This window comes from Lethenteron reissneri, chromosome 14 (assembly GCF_015708825.2).
Source record: "Lethenteron reissneri isolate LAM-NWPU_2019-01 chromosome 14, ASM1570882v1, whole genome shotgun sequence".
NCBI lineage: Eukaryota > Metazoa > Chordata > Hyperoartia > Petromyzontiformes > Petromyzontidae > Lethenteron > Lethenteron reissneri.
The window spans coordinates 2,752,824-2,771,570 of record NC_083792.1 but is presented as its reverse complement, the minus strand read 5'-3'; the positions used below and the strand labels follow the sequence as shown (position 1 = coordinate 2,771,570).

At 42.9% G+C, this 18,747-nt stretch overlaps 1 protein-coding gene across 1 annotated transcript; it reads left to right on the top strand.

Annotated features, from left to right (window-relative positions):
- Nucleotides 1-12,013: 12,013 nt before the first annotated feature.
- LOC133342243 (glutathione-specific gamma-glutamylcyclotransferase 1-like) lies at nucleotides 12,014-18,144 on the top strand. The gene is made up of 3 exons (XM_061551270.1): nucleotides 12,014-12,248; nucleotides 13,380-13,415; nucleotides 16,869-18,144. Exons 1-3 carry the CDS (start codon nucleotides 12,090-12,092, stop codon nucleotides 17,403-17,405), a joined length of 732 nt encoding a protein of 243 aa, XP_061407254.1. The 5' UTR covers nucleotides 12,014-12,089; the 3' UTR covers nucleotides 17,406-18,144.
- Nucleotides 18,145-18,747: the final 603 nt, after the last annotated feature.

The window sequence follows — 18,747 nt, the reverse complement described above, 5'->3', positions numbered from 1 at the left end:
AAAAACCAGGACAGGTGACAACCTTAGTTTCAACTGGTACATTTTCCAGGCGATCACCAGACTTTATCGCCTGATAGTGTTTTGAATAAGGCTGTCCCTCCACTCCTATATGTAAGAGAGGGTGATGCTCTCTTCCTAAGGTCCTACAGGAACAGCAGGAAGAAGAAAATGAAGTAACGACATGAACTGGGGCTGCACCAGCCTCTACACAGCTAGTGCAGAGCAAAGACAGGTAGGGGGCCTGGCCCTATCCTGTTGAATAGGTAGTAATGGTGGTGCAGAAAACTTACTGAGAAGACTGCATGGCCACGAATAAATAAGTCACAGGCCCCCGGCCGGGGTGTAGCAATATCCACGAGACGTCGCCAGGGAACTCCTTCCGACGTCCAATGCCACACCAAATGCCAGCCACCGAGATTATTAAGTCTGAAATGGGCCTCAATCGTGAAAACCAGGTCAGCCTCGGCCTGCCTCCAGTCCTGAAGAAGGCCGTCGATTATCGTTTGCAGACCTGTGCTGCGATCCGCCAGCGTGCCAGCCCGGACAAAGTGAACGAAGAGCCAAATCCTCCTGGCTCTGACCTCGTATCACCCAGAGACTCAAGCTGTCAGTTACGACTGGACACTGCCGAGCCATACATACATTAATCGACAGGCTGTTCATGTTAATATGAAACATGTAAATGAAATATTCTGCATGTGAATAGCTGTCTGTTTAATACTTTGTATTTATAGTCATAGATCAATGTCAAATCGTCCTCATTGTTTAATGCGTGTGGGGTGGTGCTCATCTCTTCCTGAGCCAGTGATACAAATTCCAAATTCCCATGGCATGCAGTCTCTCCATTAACACTACCACTGTGGTGACTTACATAGTCATAAAGTACTCATTGTTTTATCAATTCCCAAACAACTGCCGATCTACGTCAACTCCCGATCAAGATTTGAACAATCTTCAGAACCACCCAACCACCGAGCACTGCGTAAATTCTCTCTTGCCTGGGAAACATTTTAACAACAAAAAAACCAAATTCCTCAATAGCAAATGCACTTTATTGAACAAACACCACAACGCATCCCTTAAGTGCAAACCCATGGCAATAGCCGCAGCAGTCTCAAGCACAGGTTCGGGTGCTGTCCTCAGGCTTGGGTCCTGTCCTCAGTCTCGGTAGTCTTGGTGTACGTCTGGATGGCTGCCTAATTTATTTGACAGCTGCCACGTGCCCCTGTAGAGCTAGAGCACGGCCCACGCGGGACACGCGTGATACGCGGGTAGGAAAAACATGCTGTGCCTGTGTACGTTCACCGTTTGGTCGTTTTGGCGTGAAAATCCGATGCCACATGCTTGTCTTACAACTATAAGTTTCCATCCATCCGTCTGCGAATAACGGGTTCTGGCAGATGCCTGATGACACTGGTTATAACTGGAGATGTCCACCCGCCCCTCCCCCCCATTTAATTGTTGAGATTACTCTCCAATGCACCAGTGTGCTGATGAATTAGTAGTAATACATTGGCCACGTTTGTTCACGTGTCAACATTTTTTTATTTGTTGTGTCGGGTAGGGGAGGGTGCACAACGCACATCTTATTTACGCCATTTGACCCAAAGAAAATAAATTATTAATATTGATATTGGTCGCTTAAGCCTACGTGTTAAATATATGTACAGGGGCCTTGATTTTAAGAAATGCACCTAAAATAAATAAAGTTTGATTGAACATTTAAAAAAATGTCATACCCATTAATCAGCTTACCACACAACTTATGTATACCGTTGCACATTGCTGGATTTTAAATGCGGCCGGTTTCTATTTATTTAGGCAGCTAAAAACCCTTTTAATATAACGGCTTGAGTCACATGCAGTTGTGGTGGGGGTAGTTTGACCGTACTTCACCACACTGGTCTATAACCGGGTTAAATGAGGAATCGAACACTACCACGACGACTATAATATGCTCAAAATGTAGTTTACGTTGGTCTACAACGATACATTTTCTTTCATCATTGTTTAGTTTTTAACGAGGGCCAATCATGCTATTGGAATATCATTATTTCTGTGTTCAGATAATTAAGCAATGGGGATGCTGTCATCTCTGTTGGTGCCACCAAGGCTGTGGTGAAAATTCCACATTCCCGTGGCAGGGGCCACTCTATCCATCGTACAACTACTTTTAACTTCACACAAAGTGGGACGATGAGAATAATGATGATGGGGGCTGGTGGGCTGAGTCAACTCCCAACCAGAACTTGAACTCAAAGAAACTTTGTCTCATCGCTATTCATACACCTGCAAGACTATATTTGCTTCGAGTGTTCCCGTTCCATAATTAGGTTTCTGAGATTGGCAATGTGTAAGGGAGCCTCACACCAGATTCAGGAATTGATAGGTGTCTGGCTAAGGGTGGCTATCTGTCAGGCTGCCATTGCCAATTTACCCGTCAACACATTTAGTGATAATTATGGGAAAAGGCTGCACATTTTAGATCATCTCAGGTCAAATGAGGCCGATACGTTTAAATATTTGGGCAAATCTAGCAAATCTCCGATTAGCATGGTTGGCTATGTATGGTTGCGAAAGAAGAAGTGCAACATACGTAATTTAAGATATGCTAAATCTGCAGTATAGCTTGTGTAATAATAATTATTGTTGTCAACTTATAACACGCATAGTATTCTCTCACTCGAAGAGAGAAAACAACTCAGAGGCGCGAGGAATCACAGACAAGCAGGAAGGGCAGCCAGGAGGTGAGTCAGCACCAAATCCCCCTCCCCCAAAGCTCTGTGGTCCTTTGTATATTAAGGTGCTATCGGCCAATGTATGTTTTCATTTATGAGCAGGCCAGAGTAACGGAGAAAATCCACGCACGTGAGGGAACAACACTATATTCCCGTACAGATGGAGACGTGTACAATTGCTGCGCTGCCTTCACCTGGGGAACTCGGGTATGAACCCTTTGACGTCCATGGGAAAGGAGTTTCACAGCATTTGTGCGGTCCACCAACCCTTGCCTCCACAGTGCTGGATTACAGGCGTGCTCCACCACCTGCTTAGCAAAAATAGTTTAATAATTGTTTTTTTACCCTTTTATCTGGCAACAAAACTGACACCTTTTTTACGAGGAGTCATGTTTGCATAGACCAAAATACCTGCAGTCATAATGCAAACAAAAAACATAACTGATGATGTATGCATTGTCATTGAAGTTGATTGGTCCACACCCGAGACAGCTTTCCTTAGAGCCTAGTCTCACATGGGTTGGACCAGATGACGCCAAAAGGCGCACAACTCAAAAACAATGCACCATCAGAGTATGAAAATAGTTTAATTCATGTATTCAGAACAGCCTCACATGGTCTCAAGACTCTGTGCAAAAGGATGTTTAGCCAATTCCATTCATGAGTGTTTTTCATGTGGAACAATAATACGATATTGGTTAATATAGCATCTAAATGCATATACATTTTGGATGCTGTATGAACTCAACTGAGTGCCCAGAGAAAAGTCACATGAGGAAATAACACTGAAAGTCTGCACAGGTGGGTTCACAATCCATTTCCTGTACTGCCATCTCTTGGCTGAGCCACCGTGCAACCAATTAAAGTCTTGCATTTATTTTTCCTTTTACTGTCTTCTCCATTGGAATGACATTTTCAGTTACGTAAATACACAAATTAGTGTCAACTACAGTGGGAATTTTGTGGATAAACTCACCTCTGCAATGGTAATGTGGAATTTTCACCACCGGCCTAGGGTCACCAATGGATACGATCTCCATGTAAATATTTGAGCAAATACACACTTTGATATTCATTTTCAAAACAGGCTTGTTGCATTGATTAAGCAGGCGTAGATGCTATCGTAACTTGTGAAGTACTTACATGCTGACACACCATGCTAAGTCGGTCTAAGACCGTAGACAGGATTTGAAATAGAATCCTCACTTTATAGTAAAACTGCATTGATTTTATTTTCTGAGCCTGAAATATATTGTTTTTTTGTTGATGCTAAATTATATCTCATATATATTCAATCTTCATGCATGATTGTTGGCAGGCTAACACAATACAAATGAACAAAAAAATAATATATGTATTGCTGCTTAGTCCATTATTCCTTCTGGGTGAATACAATAAGTACCACATTGTGAGAAAATAAATAGCGGTTGTCATATAAAGAGACTGGCATCCTTCATGAAGACGTGTAATTTCCACCACTGTCTCACCTCGAGAGGGATTATTGCCACCCTATTGCTCATTTGGTTGGGGAGACACTAACATTTCAATAACTAATGATAATAATAACACGGTAATGCAATTGTGTTTATTTTAAAATAATTGTAATTATTTTTATTCACTTAATTTATTATTTTTTCTATCTACGTGACTTTACCGAAAGACCGAAAGAATATGTTGAATAATGATATCTATATAGTGCCTTTCTACAAGAGCTATTTCATGTTTCTCATCTCTATATTGATCGCATCTCTCCGCTCTTACCTCACTGGATCGCTCTCTGGTCTATATCTCTTCTGTCATCTCACAAGGAATTTCTTATTTTAAAAGAGAACCTCCAAAATTATTTCTGTTTGAGGCACCCAATGTCCTTGCACCACCACTGCCCTCAGTTCACATGCACTTACTGGGTTCACTCTTGCTCCGCTGGGTCACACATTCCTGCTCGTTCACATATTCACTGTCCACTCAGGTTTTCCCGAACACAACCCCAGCCCTGGCCTGCAGCCAGAAGCTCTCTCTTGGCACAACGACAATTTAATATGGCCGGGTGGAAGGAGTGCATACTTTATGTTATTGCCAATAATGGCCTGTCTTGTAATGCATGATCATTTTCACATGTCAGCATTTTCTTTCTGTGAATAAAATGTTATCGATTTAGAACACAATCAAATAAGCTTGTTTGTTTCCAAAAAACATCTACTTTGATGTATATCTAATAAAACAAGGTACTCCTGTTAAAACTCTGCCTCTGAAATCTTGGATCATCTTATCACACAAGCCAAACCTTTAATACGTAGGCTTTTACGACCAATATTATTATTATTAATGATTAATCTCATTAGCATAAAAGCCAATGTGTACTGTGCACCTTGCTCCTAAGCACAACGAAAATGGGCGTGTTTCTTCAAATCACAACTTTTTTTATGTGGCTGTGCCGGGTGGAGGTGGGTAACAGCACACATTGGCATTTTCTGCACGCGATCTGACCATAAACATCAATCATGAGTCCAGCCCAAGCATCTAGTAATACATCATTCCTCAGGAAAGCAAGTAGTTTTATGGCTAACTTTTCGACATTCAGCTAATTTCTTGTACGGATGTTATCCTGTTACCATACGATCCCAAGCACACTCCGTCCCTTCAATGTGAAAATGTAACGATGTAATGAAATATCTCACTCTCTGCGACACGGTGGTCATAGTCTTGAACAGAAGCCCAACCACTTATTTTTATGTTCTCACAAACACATTCTAGATTGAACATGACGTCTCTGTCCTCGGAAAATGCACACGCTGGTGCGATACTAGTTGCACTTCAACAGCACATAAGATAGGTCAAAGCTGTTTAACACGGTGAACATCAAGAATCGAGGCCAGGAGGTGCCAGAATGTACACTTTGGCAACCAAAGGACGGAACTTTCCCATGAGGATGACCACGGCTGAGATGGAACAATGAGGCCCGCTGGTGTGCAGGAGCGAGATGGATGGTAGCATTACGTATGTTGAACTTCTTTCGCACTCTACATAGCCAACCATGATCATCGGAGGTGTGGGGGAAGGACAAAAAACTAAGGAAGGATGACAAGGTTCAGCAGTTCTACTGCTGGATTATATTTTTTCCGCCTGAGGACGACCGCTTGTGTTGCGATCGAAACGTCGTGATTTATTTCATTTAATTTTTATACCTACGTGACTTTACCGAAATAACCAAAGAGTATGATGACAAGGTAATTTACAGGGCCGTGAGGGATGGAAACGACATTGGAAGGCCTTCATCCAGCAGTGGATAGAAAAAGGCAGCTGATGATGATCATCACCATGACAATGGATTTCTTGTACGGCAATTGCCATGGAACATCGATTAGAGTTCATAAAAATTGGTTTATCTAACACGTTTGCAGATAATACGTTCCATGTGATTATTGGTATGGGCAATTTTGTATATATAAAAATAATATAGCATTGCACAATCAGTTTTACAGATTTCCCCCCCCCCCCCATAATTTCCAGGAAAATTATTTCTCCGAAGTGACCTTTGGCAGATCTTTCTGACCAGGGTTTTAATAACTTGTGCGAATGCATTCCGAACTCAGAGCACACATGTGTGTGTTAGGTTTGTTGTTATAATTAACGTCTGGCAGCCTCGGGGCCTTGTGTATGTGGGTTGTATTCTGGCAGAGTAATCACACACACATACACACACACAGTGCAGTCCTTGTCAATCTATTTCCACGCATCCGCTTATAATTACAGAAAATTGTGTTTTTGAATGGTGCGGCAATGTCAAATGTACATTTTGCAACTCCCAAAAAATACACAGGAAATCTGTGTTGGGACATGTTTCCCAGCAGTTCATGCATTGCACGAAGTCGGACACTGTCTACTGTTTAATTCACATTAAACCCAGACAACGCGAAAAAAAAGGACGTGTAAACAGATGGTGGTGGGTGCAGCGTTTAGCGCAATGCGATCTGAACTGCTGGGTGACCCGAGTTGAATTCCCAACCACGGCTAATATTTCTATATTTGAAGCTTTCGTGACTGCAATGATTCATATTCTTAGGTTTTTTCAGTAAAGTCACGTAGGTAAAAAATTAAAATTAATAAAAGTAAAACAAAAACAAAATAAAAATCACGACGTTTCGGAGTCAACACAAGCTTCCTTCTGAAGACGGAAGCTTTTTACCTATGTGACTTTACCGAAAAAACCTAAGAATACGGCTAATATCGTTGGCGACTGACATCTGAACCAGTTCTGCCAACCTCGCCTTCACCAACCCCTCTTGACCAGCGTGGTCAAGTATGGTCAAGTATGGTCAAGTATGGTCAAGTATGGTCAAGCAACCACCGTGATGCACACGACATGTGGAGGCCTTCATACAGAAGTGGAATGACAAAGGGCTGTAATCATCATGTTAATGGTGATTAAATTCATGTTTTGTCATCGTGACATCCTTTTTCTTTGGAATATCTTTGGAATATCAGGGACGAGAAGGATTAAATGTTTTGTCACTCATTCAAATCCCTCTAATCTATGGCTTCTCTTATCTGCTACAGTGGCTGATAACATCGTGTATAAGAGGAGTTGGATGGAGTGTCCTCGTCGCAAGTATGTGGAATATCCACCACCGCCTCAGAGCTGTAAACAGACGCCCTGTATACAAGGCTGCCAAACTTCACCCCCCCTCCCCCTTATTGGTGGCCTTGAGCAAGTCATAAAAAATCCACATTCCCATGACAGGTTCAGTCTTATCCATGAAGACCAATGTTGACGTCCCACAATTGTACTTACTGTATTCGCCCTGGAGGGATGATGATGATGGCGTCGACTAACCGCATTCTCCCAATAAAAACATGCGAACTGAATCAGCGGCTTCCATAACACAAATATGACGCAAACAGTTTGTGCTGAGAACATAATGACCACCGCAAGTGTAATTATGTTTAATTGGCCAAAAAACAGTCCACCCCACGCTCAACACGAGCGTGGGGTGGAAATTCCACATTCCCGTGACGGCAGCAGGTCTATTCATAGGGCAACCACTGTTGACCTTCCCATTGAATAGACCTTGGCCCGGATTTAAACTCGCAACAATATTATTGTGAGCGTTTAAAATCAAACTATATCTTTGGCTGCTGTGTTGGCAGTTCTGCACAAGCACAGTTAACAAAATACTCAACACATTGCCGTAACTCTTGAGTTCTCAGCAACAACACTGCCCTTATAGGGGGAATACATATCATTAAATACGAAGTTTCGGGAAAAGGCTTTTCTTGACAGATTGTGAGACAAACGACTTGAACTCAATCAGAGGCACGATCGCAGAATATAGTGGAATTAGATGAATGTTACATACAGACCAACGCCCCTGTGAGTACGTGTGACCACGTGTTCCATTTAAACGTGGAACAATACAAACAACATCCGAACACATTTCGTCAATAATACTGTGGCCTTAAAAGTAAATATATATATATGTAACGGGCGACGTTTCGGGCAATATCCCTTCTTCATAGCACAATGATACAGCTGGATTGTTAGAATGTGCTGATGTCGCAGACATAACATCCATCGGTGATCAGAGTGGCTGTTGATGATGCTGCTGTTGGCGACGATTATGCTATTAATGAAGACGTTCATTCCCACGCTGCTTTTCGTATTTGCTGGTGCTTATGCTGAAGATGCAGTTGCTGCTGCTGATGAATATTCTGTAAGCTATTGATGCAGTTACCGTTGCTGATGATGAATATGCTGCTGTTGATGCTGGTTGTTGTTGTCATCTCTCTGACCAGCCCATAACAATTAGTCCGAATGTTGCCAGATCTGCATAACGAAACCTCTAGACTGCGGAACACAACCATGACTATCTAGCGTGTCACTTCATATTGTATAACATACAGAAACAAAAAAAACACCGCACTGACGGACGTGAAGTTCACCGAACTGATCAGCATGGTTGAAATATCAAAACAAATGAGCAGGCAATATGTCACCTTCACATATCCGTCTCTCCACATCAAAATTAAAGTATTTCTTACTCAACCCAGCTTCTGGGAGGGCATAATTTCAGAATAATCGTTTCAAGACAAGTAAGCTCTGGACCGGTTTTGCCATAATTACGTCTCATCAGCTGATTCACACTTCCTTTAATAAAAATGCTGGTGAACTGACGATCTTCTCTGAAAGGATCCTCCCCTTACTTTATGGAGTATGGTTGTTTCTTGACCATACTTTACCACAATGGTTAGTGCTATTTGTAAAGAGTGTCCAGGAATTTAAATCTAATTCACCAGGTTCACAGCGCTGTGTCACTAACCGCAGCGCCACCGCTTCAACACTTCTAAAATTGTGGATAACTTTTTAGCCAAATTTTCTCGTGATTATTGTTCTTCAACTTAGAGGTGAACTGAAACAATAGTAAATGGCGCGTCGTTAAACCTGTACGCCTGACAATTGGATTCGTATGGCTATTTCGGGTGATGGAGACCGAGTAAAACATGGAACGTTGGGCAAACTTTGTTGGTCCAACGGTTCGAACGTTGCCCAAATGTTGGCTTGTTTACTTGGATATCGCATATTTGTCAACCCCTTATCAGTGCCCTACCTTGCTACAGACCAATTCAGACCTTATTGGTCACCCCGTACCCTTATATATCTCAACGTTCATCCTACAAAGTCCCATCACAACTGAAAATTCACAAACAAATAGACACATTCTTTTTTTGCCGTATTGAAACGGCTGTACGCCGTATGGACCTGAAAACTACATTTCCCTGTACAAGAATACGGGTAAACCCTGTGGATTGACAGGTGATCGTCATTATTTGACATGAATGTGTGGCTACCCAATTCACTTGCAAATGAGATTCGCGCTGTTCTCTTGAGTTCGCACATTTGTTAAATAAAAATGAACCTTGACTTGGAGGGCCTTGCGGCAAACATTTGGCCATATCATTAAGTGGCCTCACCCAAACATATCAATTATGAATAATAATGTAAAGGAGAGCCGACACAAGATTGCAGGGGTTTCGTATTTTAATCCTTGTCTCCCATCCACACCTGTCCCCAGCCGTCCCAATCTCGTTCCTGCCAAAGGCCCCTTATATCTACTCGATCACCCCTCCCACTAACCCTCCTATTGGTGGGAATCCTTCCCCTGACACCCCTACAATAACATAGGCGATGAAAACCTGTGTGTTAAGGGTGTGAACAAACCTTGAATAAAACAATAAAACCTAAACACAATTTTTTGCGTCAATTCCCATTCTTCAAAACATAAATCTCTGTCACAATCAACAATCTATTCTAATTTCTAATGTGCCGATTGTTACTGGCCGCTTGGCGTTCTGGGGGCCCTTCGTGTTTGTGTCGTGCTTGGCAGCTGTGTTCAAAGCACAAACATGAAAATGATCCACACTCTTAGGTTTTTTTCGGTAAAGTCACGTAGGATAAAAATTATAATAGGAATAATTGTTAAATTAATTATATGATTATAAAAAATAATAGAAATAATTATTTTTATTTCTATTATTATTTCTATTCTTTTTATTACTTATTTTTACCTACGTGACTTTACCGAAAAAAACCTAAGAGTATGAATCCTTGCAAGTCACGAAAGCTTCAAATCTAGAATCAAAATGATCCATCGTCTCTCTCTCTGCGCAAATTGTCAACATTTTCCGACAATCGAGGCTTGTCACAGATGCGGAGGTTTAAACATCTAAAGTCTGGACGGCGGGGAGCGTGAATCGCGCGCCGCCCGCAATCGCGAACCGAGTTGCATCACCGAACGCCAATGCACAGCCCTGATGCAACCGGGTCTCGCGTTACACCACCAGAGCCCACGCCACCCACACCACACACACACACAACCACGTCGCCCCTCCCCGCCTTCTATTCCACCCATGATACTCTTAGGTTCTTTCGGTAAATTCACGTAAACAATAATAATAACAATAAAAGAATAATAATAAAATAATAAAATAAAAAATAAAATAAAAATTATTAAAATAATTAAATTAACGAAATCCACCCATGATGCCAGATGAGGTGGAATTACCTCGAGATTAAGGGGAGGGGGGGGGGCAAACCAGCCTCATGGTGGCTCTTTAAAGACCGCTTCGTGATGGTGATCACACGCGCGTTGCGGCTCGCGAAATTATTGGGGAGTTTTTGTTTTTTTGTACCGAATTCTCACAATTTTTTAATTCTTTGTTACGTTGGTTGATGAATCCTGACACCGCAGGTGGCTTTCACAGAGAGGTTAGTTGTGTGCGGTGAAGAAGAACCCTAGCGCGAAACGTCGTTCATTATATATTTATATTTAAGGCCACACACAGTGCTATTGTTGACGAGTGCGTTTAAAGTTTGTTGTTTTTGTTCTTGAACCACTGACAACGCAATATCGCCAAATGATGAATTGCCTGGGCACAAACAGCACACACGTGAAGTGTTGGGGACTCCCAACTCGTCAGAGAGGTCTGGCAGCAATTACACATTTACCTTATTAATATTCTTTATACAAAAGTATCAAATGTCGCGTCCCAAAACAAGGTCTGGTATGGACTATGGCAATTTTTTTTGTTATAAGATCGCTTCTGGGGCAATGCTATTTGTCTTTCAAGTGTGATTATATTTGTTCAAATACGTGGAAAAGAGCTTCATGGCTCATCGGATTCCTCCAGTCTAAACAAAGATTTTTATTTACATCACAGACATGCTTTTGTGCACACCATTGATCAACGACATACATTCAAGACCAATACATCCCGTACATTTACACATTTTCTTCGCAAACAATGTACTACATTAAATAGTGTTGTTATTGGCACAGTATGTACAGTACTAATAAAGGCCCACTGCCCGTAACGTCGGATCGTGGTTTGTTTTAAGGCCCACAGTGTTATCGACGAACGTGTGTGCCTATAGCAGCTGAGCAAATAACATATTTGTATCGAAGTGAAAGAAAGCTTTAAAAAAGAACCCGTAATACCTTTAAATCTCTGAGAAACCCTTTAGAGATTGACTCCATCCTATAAGTGTGCGCACTGCAGACTAAGCCGCAGCTCACAAGCGCAGAGGGAATCCCTCTGATCTGACACCGCCGTTGATGTTGGTCGGCCGCACGAGCGAGCCAATGGGAATTGGGGAGAGAGGAGGGAGTGGGGCTCCCTCCTCTCTCCCCAATTCCCATTGGCTGAGATTCCCGGTGGGCGGAGCTTCACCACTATATAAGCCACACGTGCGCGTCCCTTAGGTCCACATCATTGGGGGTGGAGGCGGTAAGTGGAGCCGTAGGGCTGGCATAGCCCATCTGCAGTCGCGATATCAACTGCACCAGTGGTCGCAAAATGATTGGGGAGGTTCCCAGCTCGCTGTGGCTCTTTGGCTACGGCTCGCTCGTGTGGCGGCCAGGGTTCGCCTACAGCGCCGTGCGGGTGGGCTTCGTGCGTGGCTACAGCCGGCGTTTTTGGCAGGGCGACTGCGAACACCGCGGAACTCCGCAGCAGGTGTGACTCTCACCGGCACGCGTCTCGCATTGAGTTTGAATGTGGCCGCCTCTCATATTGATACTGCTCCGGCATGGAGCTCTCAGACACCGAGTTTCCGTTCAAATGTGTGGGGGTTTTTCACACTCGGACATTTTTTTCTGCTTTACTGGTATATCCCATTTCGTCTGTGGTGGTGGGGGGGGGGTCTGCATTGCTGATCTTTCTACACTCGTTCCTGTCCTGAGCCGTGGTCTTCACGTCCACCCCCCACACACTCCATCATTCTGGTTTAAACCACCTCTATCTAGATCTAATTGACACCGTTAATTAAAAAAAACATGTTTTTGTTGTGTAAATCCACTGATGTTTTGTGATGTGATGTATCTATTGTTGTCATGTTGCCTTTATGAGTCGAGGTACCTATGTATTGGATTAATATAATTATTTGTAGCTTATTTCTCTGTTCTCAATTGCATCCTAAATGCATTCATTCGGGAAACAAGGCACGGGTGCGAATTCTTATCCTGGTTGCAAGTTGGATAAATGCTTATGAAGGATGTATACATTTCAATTTCTAAACAATTATTCAATTGCTCTTACCCAGAGGCAACGTAAGCTAGAAACCTGCTCTATGATACTTGCTATGATCATACAACAAACGGTTGAATGGTCCGTGGATGAGCCGGATCTCAAATTGGTAGCATTTGAAGGGAGGTACAAACTTTGACTGGCACTGTTATGTTTGTTGCTAGTTGAGGTTGAATGTATTAGGTGATTATTTCAGCCCGTAGGGGTCTTTTCCAATGAGCTTTTTCGGCTCATGACAATGTTTTGAAAAGTTAGCATTGATTAAAAGAAATTATTTTCATAATGTAACTCCTGAACAGAATATTCACACAATTTACAAGACATGTAGGATCCAGTGAATTATACAAGTGAGAAGTTTTTACACATAATCAAGCCTTATTCAATTGAAGCTGCCTGCGGGGCTGAGCTTTGGAAAATATTTTCCTTCTGCCCCCACCACTAATGCGAGCGGGGGTGGGGTCCAGAGTATTGGAGTGGCCTAGAGAAATGAAGCCATTGTATAATTACAGGTAATTTTTATACATCACTAATCGTCTATTTATATTTGTTGTTGTTTTGCAGCCTGGCCGAGTTGTTACGCTCATTGAAGACAAAGATGTAAGTTCTGATTTTTTTTGTCATGAAGTCAAATCCGCTTTTGTAGACGTTTCACATTCACGAATGGGGTTTAATTCGCAACACGCAACTGGGCTGTTCTTACATCTTAGCAGTGGCCCTTCAAAGAGTCATTGCTTAAACATCTATTTTGGCATTCAGATGACAGCGTTGATGAGTGTTTATTTCCCACGTAGTGATACTCATTTATTCCACCACCACCGGGATGATGGGCTGAGTTGATTTCAAAAGCCACCCGTGATAACACCACCAATTCCTGCGCTCGGATAACCAGGTAATTCAACCAATTTTTAGCAGGAATACAACGATCCTTGCCTCTGCCACTGGAACATGGAATTTCCACGAGAGCATCCGACCCACTGAGTAGAGATGAGACAAGTATTGGACATACACACACAAACATAGTTACTTGTATCCAAATGCACCAGTCGCATAGAACACAACACACGGTGTTGATTTTGTTCGAAGGAAACACCGCAGTTCTATGCCAGCGACAACCATGAATAGAACGTCCTGTGCTATGAATGAATGCCTGTCGAATGATGCCTCCCATCAGTTAAATTCCCTGCCCACGCATCATGACTAGAAAGCACTCCCCATCTCGTGTATCAATTTCGCCGCGGTGTATTTTTTGTCGTCACCAGGCAAGCATAACATGTCGTGCGTTCAGGGCAATTCTGCAAACATGTTGCGTCAGTTATGGAAAAAAAATACGTAGGTTGTTTTGAAAAACTATTGTTGGTGTTCCCATCAACGGCATGAGCATTTTATTACAATTGTTTCCTCAAATAATCCATTCTGATGTCACACATTTGTGAAATTCCCCTACAGTTAAAGTGTTCTTAGTTCTTTCGGTAAAGTCACGTAGAAGGGAAGTAATAAAATAATAAAAATAAAACATAATAAAATAAAATAATTCTCACGACGTTTCGGCTACAACGCAAGCAGCCGTCTTCAGGTGAAGAATGAGACAATGCCAAGCTAGGAGCTTATATATAAGCTGCGTTGGAGGTGGAGGAAAGAGCGCCTTAACAAAAGAATGTGCATGTGAAGAGGAATTTAGCATATTCATGGAAAATGCGTAGGAGGTGGGCGGGGGGGTTTCAAAGTCATATTATGCCCATGCATTATGCAGGATCAACAGCACCAAGGGGGGTGCAGGGATTAGCAGTAACAAAGGAAAGGAATGTTAATGATATGTAGCTGCAGTTACTCAACCACCACGTAGAAAACTAAAGTATAAACTACATAAAAAAAAAAACTAAAGTATAAATAGCATAGCACCATCAGTATACTTACAAACTAAGTTGCCTCTGTGGTAGCAGTTACATTGGGGAAACCAAACGACATGTCTCGGACCGCATCCGTGAACATAAAGCAGACCTGAAACACGGTAGGACAAACACCTCAGCCGTGGCAGATCACTGTTACAACTCAGTGGGCTCACATGATATTGACTTCTCCAAGACAGAGGTTCTCTGCAAGCCATCTGGCTATCATGAGAGATTCGTTCATGAGGCGATCCACATATACAAACACAGAGACAATTTTAACCGAGAAGATGGATTCTGGCTTAGCAATCATTGGAAGGACGTAATAAACCATTTCGACACACATTAGGGTGGGTAGAATAATACATAGTGTTATATTAAATGTATAAGATATAGGTTGGTTTACAGCAATACAGTATATAATTTAATGTTGGCAGTATATAGTACAGTATATGCTCGTGTGATGCAATAGAATAAAGTTTAGATGGAAGCATATTATATAATTTTTACGACGTAGAATTGTAATGTATTACTTGCTGTTAGTAACTCGGCTTAGTGTAGAGTATAGTAAGTATACTGATGGTGCTATGCTATTTATACTTTAGTTTTTTTTTTTATGTAGTTTATACTTTAGTTTTCTACGTGGTGGTTGAGTAACTGCAGCTACATATCATTAACATTCCTTTCCTTTGTTACTGCTAATCCCTGCACCCCCCCTTGGTGCTGTTGATCCTGCATAATGCATGGGCATAATATGACTTCGAAACCCCCCCGCCCACCTCCTACGCATTTGCCATGAATATGCTAAATTCCTCTTCACATGCACATTCTTTTGTTAAGGCGCTCTTTCCTCCACCTCCAACGCAGCTTATATATAAGCTCCTAGCTTGGCATTGTCTCATTCTTCACCTGAAGACGGCTGCTTGCGTTGTAGCCGAAACGTCGTGAGAATTATTTTATTATGTTTTATTTTTATTATTTTATTACTTCCCTTCTACGTGACTTTACCGAAAGAACTAAGAAGATGAATCCCTGCAGTCACGAAAGCTTTAAATCGAAAGTTAAAGTGTTATTTAAGCTGATACAATCTCCAAACCAGCACTGCTACATTTCTCGGTACCTGGATTTTTTGTTATTGTAGCGTACGAGTAGGAATTTATACATTTTAAAGCCATCAACATCTCCTTGCCCAACTGAGGAACTTTGTGTAGCGCTCGTCTCCGTTGGTGGCCCTGAACCCACGGCAGAAATTACACATTCTCATGGCAGGCACCAGTCTCTCCATAGATCATTGATGACTTGCCACAAAGCGATACTCGCATTGTCAAGCCTGAGGGATCATGATCTGAACTCCAAACCCTCTGATTAAAAGACTATTTTCAGTGAACAACTTGATAAAATATATACATATATACATATATAATCTATGTTTCTGAACAATATGGATACGTCTTTTTCCAATCTGAAAATAATTTATAATTTACAACCCTTTACTTATCTACTGGTGTTTGGCCATACTTGACGTTTGCCATTTGGTTGGTAAAGCTTGTGACCAGGACCAGTTAAGATATAACGACAGTGCTCACTGATGTTATGCATGGCTGAGAAGGGAGCTCTGGCTGGAACTGCTTCTCTTTCGTGAGGCATGTGATGTTAGCTGGTATTGATGATGTTGCTGCTCGCAACTGCTTTTCCAGGTTTGCTCCCAGATTTATTTAATTTTGCGTCCTGCCTGCGGTTGCCTTGGCAGGGCCACACCAAATGATTTTGCGGGCCTTATACGGCCCGCAGGCCGGTCATTCCCCACCCCTGCTATATACGTCTTGGCTTCCACATCTATTCTCCCCACCTTAACTAATCTACACTGACACACGGTGCGGGGAGGCCCTCAATCCAGCACAGCAGTGAGTTTATAGAGGGGTTGTACATTTGAACCTCATGGCAGTACCCCAGCTCTCGCATAATGCCCGTAATGCAGTCATTTTTAGTCTGTTGATGGTCAGCGATGCAGCAATCGACTCATCTCGACGAGCTGTACACGATGCACTATTTAAAGTATAATATTTAATTGCCTCGGCCATTTTGTATTATTTGGTACCGCGGGGTACCGCCATAAGGATCATTTGCACTTTAATGTAAGCGCGCCTCTTCTTGTATCACGCAGGCATGCACGTGGGGTGTCGCATTCGAGGTGCGGAGCCACGAGATCGCGCCCGCCCTCGCCCACCTGGCCGTGCGCGAGCAGGAGCTGGGCGGTTACGACACACGCTTCGTGGACTTCGTGACCGAGGAGGGCGATGCGGTGACCGCCCTGGTGTACATCGCCACGCCGCACAATCGTCAATTCGTGGGCCCCGCGAGCCCCCAGGCCATTGGCGCTGTGGTGGCCGGTTGCTCTGGCCACGCCGGCCACAATGTTGAGTACGTCTTGAGGCTTGCGCAGGCCATGCGCCAGCTGTGCCCTCGCGTGCGGGACCATCACCTGGAGGAGGTGGAGGTGGCGACGCTTCAGGCGCTGTTCACCCGGCATGTCTTGCTGTCTGTGCCAGCGAGCGTGAGCTACCCCACGGACTTGTTTGCAGTGCTCAGAGATTATCTCAACTCCAACAAAGGACTGGACTGCATCAAGACGTCTTTGGAGACGTTCCGAACTTTCTTGCAGGGCATGCACTTTACTCAAACAACGGACTCCAAAGCATGATGTTCCCAGTGTGTATTGACAACTCCTTCAGCGCTGTCCATTTGAGCAAGTGGCTCTCACTGGCATGCGTCATAGTAGTAGCATAAAATATTAAGCTCATGTTTACTGTAATATTTGAGTAAGAGCATGTATTTCATTATGATCGGAAGGCCGCAAGTTCGAATAACAGTCAAGGGTTGGCAACAGTGGTTTTCCTATGGATAAACTAGTCCCTGCCACAGTAAAGTGGAATCTCCACTCCTGGCTCAGGACCGCTACCTGAGATGAGTGCCACCCCAAATGCATGCTTGAGAATGGGGACAAACTTGATGATATATTTCATTTTAATATTCAGGTGATGAGCGTCCAATGCCTCACTGTCCAGACCACTGTTACATATTGTGCTGTAGAAAGTCTTAACGGTAATATTAGCAAGCTGGCCTTGTTGTTCATTTCAAAGCATTTAGTTAGCATTCAGTGATGCATGATTGGTTCATTTCGTACGTGGAGTTGAAGCTAGTGTAGTAACTCTGAGAAAAACGGTTGTGGAAATATTTCTTAAGTTATGTTGTGGTGTTTTTTTTAACTTGTTCCTCAAATGTGTTGCACTATGATGTGTGTGGTGGCGGTTTGTACTATGATGAACGATCCTATGGTGTGCGAACGGGAAATGCCTTACTGCCGTGGTCAGTATTTAGTGTGTTGCATGATTGGTGTCTTCAGCTGTCCATGTCATAATAAAAACACGGTAAGGTTAAAATTTACTCTTGAATTTATTAAAACAGCTTGGTAACATTTCAGCTCCACATATACTGTAATTTGGTAAACTCATTCTGTGATTTTTTTAAAGTATTTTTTTTTGCTGTGGTAAATGTGGAATCCACCTTTTCCATCAGTACGGGATCGTGTTTCCCCTTTGCACGTGAGGGTTTTCTGTGGATGCTCCGGTTTCCTCTCGCATGTAATACCACCATATATAGAGGATTGCAGAGCTTGGGAAATTCCTGGCACCGGCTCAGTGCGTGGTTGCCTTCCCGCTCGCTCGTATGTGGCCAATTGCACCTCTCACAACGAGAGTGAGCGAATACTGTAGGCATTACAAGTTGAAATTATAATGTACATGTCCAGCCCCGTGTCAGTCCATTGCTGGATGAGGGTCCCCCAACGGGATATATATGACCATACCACTCTTATGAGTGCTGGTTGGTTAATATTGAAAGCATAGATGCGGTAGCATATAATTCGAGTAAAACAATATATTGAGCTTGGCTGCTCTTTTCTAACCACCACGTAACCCACCACACACCTGCTAGGAATGGGTGGTTGCCCATCCCCAGTACTAGCCAGGCTAAAGCCAGACTTG

What these genes read in the sequence shown, in the direction of transcription:
- LOC133342243 (XM_061551270.1), top strand. Translation starts at nt 12,090, where the DNA reads ATGATTGGGGAGGTTCCCAGCTCGCTGTGGCTCTTTGGCTACGGCTCG. An exon ending in ACCGCGGAACTCCGCAGCAG is followed by an intron (nt 12,249 to 13,379) that starts GTGTGACTCTCA and finishes GTTGTTTTGCAG; the next exon opens with CCTGGCCGAGTTGTTACGCT. An exon ending in CGCTCATTGAAGACAAAGAT is followed by an intron (nt 13,416 to 16,868) that starts GTAAGTTCTGAT and finishes TGTATCACGCAG; the next exon opens with GCATGCACGTGGGGTGTCGC.